This window comes from Lathyrus oleraceus, chromosome 3 (genome assembly GCF_024323335.1).
Source record: "Lathyrus oleraceus cultivar Zhongwan6 chromosome 3, CAAS_Psat_ZW6_1.0, whole genome shotgun sequence".
Lineage (NCBI taxonomy): Eukaryota > Viridiplantae > Streptophyta > Magnoliopsida > Fabales > Fabaceae > Lathyrus > Lathyrus oleraceus.
In genome coordinates, this window is record NC_066581.1 from 75399815 (window position 1) to 75408485 (window position 8671).

General features: G+C 42.3%; 1 protein-coding gene across 1 annotated transcript; it reads left to right on the plus strand.

The window, feature by feature from the left end:
- The first annotated feature begins 506 nt into the window (after positions 1-506).
- Positions 507-1388, plus strand: LOC127129758 (uncharacterized). The gene has a single exon (XM_051058884.1). It carries the CDS (start codon positions 507-509, stop codon positions 1386-1388), a length of 882 nt encoding a protein of 293 aa, XP_050914841.1.
- Positions 1389-8671: the final 7283 nt, after the last annotated feature.

Sequence of the window (8671 nt, forward strand, 5' to 3'; positions counted from 1 at the left end):
AGGGACCTTTTAACCCATTATATCTGGTGGTTATGTAGTATTTACCTGAAAAGTCCCAGACTTATTGGGTTAATACGAAAGCCCCAATCAGATGAGATCCCGTGGGCGTATTACTACCTTACAGTGGTATTCCCAACCTCGATATAGGACTCTGAGAACCTTATTAGAACCTTGGACTCGAGAGTTGTGTAGTATGGACCCACTAGGAGTCTTCCTCTTTGGGACCATACGAAGGCCTCACCCAGAAGAAACTCTTTTTGAGGATGTTATTTGCAGATGAGTTTTCGTCATGACAATAACCTTCCTAAATAGTGATTGATGACTTTGGGAACCTCTTAACTTTAGCATCCTCCCAAAAGGGTTTTGTTTAGTAACCAAGGATACCCGCTCTCATGACATGTATATTGACCTACCTGTGGCATGCATAACATCATTCATAACATAACATTCATATTATTTTATTTCTAAGGGATCTGAGTGTCATGAGTTGCAGGAATTCAAGAAACATGGAATCAAGCAAAAGAAACATTTACTCTTTCAAGTTCAAAGATCACGATCTAAGGAGCTTACGTGACTTGGTCTCTCAGATGCACTCGGTATACATAATCAACTTTGGGAAGAATTATGGCAATCTGCTCAACATCCTCAATCAACAAGTGGACCATACAACTTTAATCACTTTGGCCCAATTCTATGACCTACCGTTAAGATGCTACACATTCCAAGACTTCCAGCTAGCACCAACGTTGGAAGAATTCGAGCGTCTTGTTAGGACTCCTATGAAGAACAAGCCACTATTTGAAGGGATAGATGAATCTTTGCCCCTTGAGATCATTGCTAGCACGCTTCACATGGATGAAAAGGAAGCAGAGGCTAACCTAGAGACCAAAGGGAATACCAAAGGATTTTCGCTAAGTTTTCTCTTGGAAAGAGCTCATACCCTATTAAAAGCAGAAAGTTGGGACGCCTGTTACTCTGCTATTGCGTTACCCATCTATGGTATCATCCTATTCCTAAATATGGATGGTTTCATAGACATGGCTGCTATTTGTGTTTTCCTTACTGGAAACCCAATGCCCACCTTGTTAGCTGATGTTTACTATTACATGAGCCATAGGTACACTAAGAAGAAAGGAATGATTGCTTGTTGTGCTCCTTTATTATATCAGTGGTTCCTCGAACATCTTCCGAAGACAGGTGCTTGGGTTGAACAGACAGATGTTAGTTGGCCTCAGAGATTGGGATCACTCCGATCCGAAGATCTTTCTTGGTATTCCAAAGAATACATCAACATGGACATCATACTCAGCTATGGGGATTTCCCAAATCTACCACTTATTGGAACTCAAGGATGTGTGAATGCTAACTCGGTTCTATCACTCAGATAACTTGGCTACCCAATGGAAGGCCCTCCAGAGGCGAGGTCTTTGGAAGCTTTCTTGTTACTTGACTTTGGGATTGAGAATCCTAGCTTGTTCCAACAAATCAAAGAGGCTTGGAAGAATGTCAATCGAAAAGGGAAAGCTGATTTGGGGAGAGCAAATGGGATTACTAAAGAACCATATTTTCATTGGGTAAAGGAAAGGATGGAGATGATTAAAATTCCATTTGTCATTCGGACACCTGCACCTCTTCCTGAACCTAAGCTTACCCATGCCCCTATTGAAGAAGTGGAGGAACTCAAGACCACCATGGCAAAGCTAGAAAAAGAGAATGAAGAGTTGCAGATAAAACTCCAACAAATCACCAATGAGAAAAACACCATGAAGTGGGAGCTTGAGAGAAAGGATGCACAACTTCAAGCACATGTGGAAACATTCAACAAGGAGGAGCATAAGAGGAAAAATATCAAAGTGGGATTAGAACAAGCTTACCATTGTTTATATACTCTTAAGGGTCAACTACGACGAGCTCAGAAAGAATGTCAAGACAATGAGCGTTGGTGGCATCTAGCCACAAAGGAAAACAAGACGATAAGAGATACACTTGGGGCTCAGATAAAAGAACTCACCAATTTTGTTCGTCATGTAAAGGCTGAAGTAGATCAGGAACACCGACTCAAGAACATAGCCACCGAAGCTTCTAGGGTTTCACCCATGATATGGGAGGAGAAGTGTCGAGAAGTAAGAGATGCAAAAGAGTCTGCCAGCTATTGGAAGAACCAGTTAGAGTCATTACGCCGAGACAACTCCATATGGTTGAAGGAACAAGACTATGTGATTGAAGATTATGAATCCTTTAAGAAGATCATAAACTTCTTGCAAGGAGATAGGGATAAGTTCCGTGCAAAGCTCGATGGGCTAGTGGGGTTATGTAATTGGGCGGCTAAAGAATTACCATGGAAGTTAAGAGACGCAGTCGAAGAATTGAAGAAAGATAACACTCCTCCAGCCATAATCAGTTTCATTCTGCTCTGTAGAGGGTTGCTGAAGAGATTCAAGGAGGAACTAGAAGAGATTCAAGCCAGAAAGCCTGCAGTTTAATTTTCTTATGTCTTATATTGTTCCTTTAAACAAATGTATTTTGAAATATGGCCTTTTTGGACCCTTATGTTATGTACTTGAATGAATGACGTTTAAAAATCACTCAATTATTATTATTCTAAGCATTTCTTGTTTCTTCGAATTACTAACAACTAATGAAAATCGAATGATTCCCTGAAAATAAAATACGCATGACATTCGCATCTTCATTATGCACCACGCTTCATAAAAATTCAAAAAAAACTTACCCAATCTTTTTACCCTTTATCCAGCCACACTGACTAATCAACACCGATACGAGACGCGAAGCAACTACAAGATGACGTTAGAGCAAGTTGAGGCTAACCAAATTACCATGAGGACAAACATCAATACGATCCAAGAGAAAATGGATCAACTGTTGGAGACAATGCTCGCAATTGCTCAAAGAGAGAGGATTGAGGAGGAAGAAGCTAGGGCAAAAAGGAATGATGGCACACCAGGTTTGAACCCCCAAGATGAGAGTTACGTCCCCACCAAGAAGAGATTGGTTCAGATACCAGTAGGAGGCAAAGGAGATGGGGATCGTGCAGAACCTTCTGATATGTCTACTCATCATGGATCCGAAATTGGAGATGACCAGTACGATGCTTTCTATGTGCCTGATCAACCAAAGCCTAAGATACTTCCAGATCCTGCTGCAGATAGGCTCCGTACCCTAGAAAAGAAGATCAAAGCCATAGAAGGAAATAATATCTTCGGTGCCTCTGCCATGAACATGCGTTTGGTATCAAATTTAGTCATCCCGACTAAATTTAAAACTCCTGATTTCGAGAAATACAAAGGACAAACTTGTCCTAGAAGTCACCTGGTAATGTACTTCAGGAAGATGGCTGCTCATACCGAAAACAAAAAACTACTTGTACATTGTTTCCAAGACAGTCTGAGTGGAGCATCTCTGAGATGGTACATGAGCTTAGAGCAAGGGCGGATTCAAAGCTGGGAGGACTTGGCTGATGCATTTCTCCGTCAGTACAAATATAACTTAGATATGGCACCCGACTGAATGCAATTACAAGGGATGGCCATGAAAGAAAATGAGTCATTCAAAGAATACGCCCAGCGGTGGAGAGAGTTGGCTGCTCAGGTAGAGCCACCATTGTCTGAAAAGGAAATGACCGGAATATTTGTAGACACCTTGAAGGACCCATTCTTTGATAGATTGGTGAGTAGTGCGGCGTCCGACTTTGCACATCTAGTCACAATTGGAGATCGCATAGAGAAAGGGTTGAGGGATGGAAAGATTCCAGGAGTTGTGGCAGCCCCTAGCGCACCGAAGAAGTATTCTTGAGGCTTCTTGAAGAAAAGAGAAGGTGAAACAAACGCTATATCCAAAATCTATAAGGGGAAGCAACAGGCTTCATATGGCCAAGTCGCTGCTGTGGTACCCATACCGTATCAACAACCAATGTAGTAACAACAGGTGTATCAACCACAACATCAGCAACATCATCATCAACAAAATACCGTGCCACAAAGGCAATTCAAGCCAAGACCTCCAAGAAGGCAACTCAATCCCCTACCAATACCTTACAGCCAGATATTCCCATATCTGCAAAAGGAGGGCCTTCTAACATTAAGGGAGTTAAAACCAGCTGTTTTTCCATATCCACCCGGATACGATGCTAACGCCCATTGTGAGTTTCACATGGGAGCACCTGGTCATACCTTGGAGAATTGTTTTGCATTTCAAAATCGGGTACAAGACTTGATCGAAGCAAAAGCCGTCTCATTCACTCCGAGATGCCCGAACGTGAACACCAATCCTATGCCAACGCATAAGGATGCTTCCGTCAGTGCCATTGAGGAGAGTGATCAAGGCAAATTGATCCGTAAGGTTGAAGGGATTCAAACCCTTATCACCAAGATAGGAGCAGAGTTGCTGAAGAGTGGTCTAATCCCGAAGGAGCTAGTTGTTGAAGAGAACAATAAAAAGTTGAGGAATTTTATACAACAAATGCTGGATCGAGGCGAGTTACAGATAAATTGTCGTGTCAATAGCAAGCGCCAGGAAGAGGTAGCCATGGTGGACATCCCTTATGATGAGGTTAAAGTAGAAATACCTATAAGCTCATTGGTGATAGAGTTTCCAACATTGTTCGCATATAAAGATGAGAAGGCAGTCCCGTGGATATATTAGCCCAGAGCTTTTAAGCAGGGGAAGGAAGACCGACCTTTGATGATCAACGAACCAAATGTCACTTCAATTGTGGGGCCAGCAAGAATGACACGTAGTGGCTGAGTGTTCGTGTCAAGAACTCCTGATACTTCTGCAAAGACTAAAGGGAAGGAAGTTGTTGTCCAGATCCCCGTCCCTAATCAAGAAATGCAAGACATGCACCTGTCTCCTAAAGCTGCAGTTACTCGTGAAGAGGCCGAGGAATTTCTGAGGATAATCAAGAAGAGTGATTATAAAGTGGTGGACCAATTAAATCAAACACCTTCAAAAATATCCATGTTATCTCTATTGCTCAACTCAGAAGCACATAGGAATTCGTTGTTGAAAGTATTGAGCATCGCACATTTCAAGAAGTACATAACAATAGAACAGTTTAACGATGTGATAGCTTGTGTGACCACTGGGAATTTCTTGGGTTTTAATGATGATGAATTGTCGATCGAGGGAAATAACCATAACAAGGCCCTGCATATCTCCTTGAAATGCATAGACATTATACTATCAAGGGTATTAGTGGACACGGGTTCCTCACTGAATGTCATGCCGAAGACAACTTTGATAAAGCTGCCAATGGAAGGGATAAGTATGAAGCCCAACACCCTAATCGTAAAGGAATTTGATGGCTCAAGGCGAGCAGTGATAGGAGAGGTTGACTTACCAACCAAGATAGGTCCAACTATTTTCAATATCACGTTCCAGGTCATGGACATACATCCCGGTTACAGTTGCCTACTTGGGAGACCCTGGATTCACTTCGCAGGCGCTGTCACCTCCACTTTGCATCAAAAGTTGAAATTCATTACAAATAACAAGATGATTGTGATTGGAGGAGAGGAGGATATCTTAGTTAGCCACTTGACATATTTCTGATATATCGAGGTGGATGGAGATATAATTGAGACACCATTCCAATCCTTGGAAGTGGTACATATGATGGCCATCCAACAGACATTGGAGACCCCGAAATCAGGACCATCTGTGGCCTCGTGGCAAGGAGCTAAGGCTGTTATGGAAAGTGAAAATGCTCAAGACTGGGGCAAAGTGGTGGAAGTGAAAGAGAAACGAGACAAGTTTGGCCTAGGGTATGACCTGTCATCAAATAAAGTCGGTAACCAACATGACAAAGAGCAGATTCCTTCTATAGAGAAAACGTTCACCATTGCTGGCCACATATTTGGCAAACAGGTGGCGATGATCAGTGATGGAGATCGTGAAGAGGGGGTGTCTAGCTGGATGCGACAGGCCGCACCTAATGAAGAACTGATAAACTGGAAGGCTGTGGAAGTTCCCCAAATATTTTAAAAGTAATTTTATTATTTTAGACAAAACCTTGTGCTTTGCCCAAGGCACAGTGGCGTGTTGTAGGGCCTCCTTTATATTTTTCAAGAGTTTTTATCAATGAAATGACAATTTGCATCCAAATTTTTGTTCCTTTCCTTTCGTTTTTATTTAGTTACAAAAATGGCATCAATTTTTATGCACGCACTTTCTAAATAAACTACATAAGTCATAACATGCAGAAACACCACCGAGACCATTGATAACGACACTGCTAAGGTCCAATGTGATTTTGATTGTCCAATCTACCAAGCTGAAGACGAAGTGGGGGAAGATTGCGAACTCCCTAAAGAGTTGGCCAGATTACTCAGACAAGAAGAGAAGGTCATTCAACCACACCAGGAAGACGTTGAAGTTATTAATATGGGAACATAAGAAGATAAGAGAGAAGTGAGGGTAGGCGCCGCACTTCAAGATATAGTGAAGACAAGATTGATAGAGATCCTTCACGAATATGACGACGTGTTTGCTTGGTCATACCAAGACATGCCTGGATTAGATACTGATATTGTGACTCATAAGCTTCCCCTTAAAGAAGAATGCTTTGCTGTCAAATAAAAGCTGAGAAGAACTCAACCAGATATGGCTCTCAAGATCAGAGAAGAGGTGAGAAAGCAATTTAACGTTGGGTTCTTGGAAGTCGCCAAGTACCCATAATGGGTTGCCAACATTGTACCGGTACCAAAGAAAGATGGGAAGGTCTGCATGTGCGTAGACTATCGAGACTTAAACAGAGCCAATCCCAAAGATGATTTCCCATTACCTCATATTGATGTGTTGGTGGATAACACGGCTCAATTCTCCGTGTTTTCCTTTATGGATGGTTTCTCTGGATATAACCAAATTAAAATGGATCCCGGGGACATGAAGAAGACCACGTTCATTACCCCTTGGGCACCTTTTGTTACAAAGTAATATCGTTTGGATTAAAGAACGCTGGGGAAACATTTCAACGTGCCATGGTGGCTCTCTTTCACGACATGATTCATGAATAGATTGAGGTGTATGTCGATGACATGATTGCCAAATCCCAGACAGAAGAAGAACATATCACTAACTTGGGGAAACTGTTTACTCGTCTGAGGAAGTTTAGATTGAGACTTAATCCTAACAAATGCACATTTGGGGTTCGATCTGGGAAGCTTTTAGGCTTTATCGTAAGCCAAAAAGGAATTGAAGTAGATCCCGACAAGGTTCGAGCCATTCAGAACATGCCTGCACCAAGGACTGAGAAGGAGGTTTGTGGTTTCTTGGGGAGATTAAATTACATCTCCGGGTTTATCTCTCACCTTACTGCAACATGTAAACCAATATTCAAGCTCCTGAGGAAGAATCAAGGCATGGAGTGGAACGATGACTGCCAAATAGCCTTCGACAAAATCAAAGAATACTTGCAAGAGCCACCGATTCTGATGCCCCCTGCAGAAGGGAGACCTCTCATCATGTATCTAACCGTGCTCGACGAGTCCATGGGTTGTGTATTGGGACAGCAAGATGAGACTAGTAGAAAAGAGTATGCCATCTATTATATGAGCAAGAAATTTAATGATTGTGAGACCAAATATTCATTACTCAAGAAGACTTGTTGTGCACTAGCATGGGCCGCTAAGCGTCTCAGGAAGTACATGCTAACTCACACGACTTGGTTGGTATCTAAAATGGATCCCATCAAGTACATATTCGAGAAACCAGCTCTCACTGGTAGAATTGCCCGATGGCAGATGTTGTTGTCAGAATACGATATCCAATATGTTGCGCAAAAGGCAATCAAAGGAAACATATTAGCAGACCATCTTGCTCACCAACCACTGGAGGATTACCAATCTTTGAAGTTTGACTTCTCAGATGAGAACATCATGGTTGTTAAGGATGTTGAGGACTCCGAATTAGAGCAAAGTCTTGAGCCAAATGCAGGCTGGACTCTCATGTTCGATGGCGCCTCAAATGCAATAGGCCATGGAATTGGGGCAGTATTGATGTCTCCCAAGAATTTCCATCTACCGTTCACCGCAAAAATCTGTTTTACCTGCACAAATAACATGGCCGAGTATGAAGCTTGCATATTAGGGTTGGAAGAAGCTATTGAGTTGAAGATCAAGGTGTTAGAAGTATTCGGGGGACTCCGCGCTAGTCATACATCAAATTAGAGGTGATTGGGAAACAAGACATGCTAACCTAATTCCATACCGAGATTACGTGCTAAAGCTACTCCCAAAATTCGACAAAATCACTTTCTCTCATATTCCTCGAGAAGAGAATCAGATGGCAGATGCCTTAGTAACTTTGGCTTCCATGTACAAATTAATATGGCCCAACCATCAGCCTCACATTGAAATTAGGCGTTTTGACGAACCTTCTCATTACCTGACGACAGCAGAAGAACCAGATGGTAAACCTTGGTTCTTTGATATCAAACAATATCTGGAGAAGCGGGAATATCCGGCAGAGGCTTCCAGCCTTGGCAAAAGGACCCTCCGAAGGTTGGCATTAAAATTCCTCTTGAATGGAGAGGTATTGTACAAGCAAAACTATGACATGGTTTTGTTGAGGTGTGTGGACAAACACGAAGTTGATCAGCTTATGAGGGACATACACGAAGGGTCTTTTGGTACGCACGCCAATGGGCATGCCA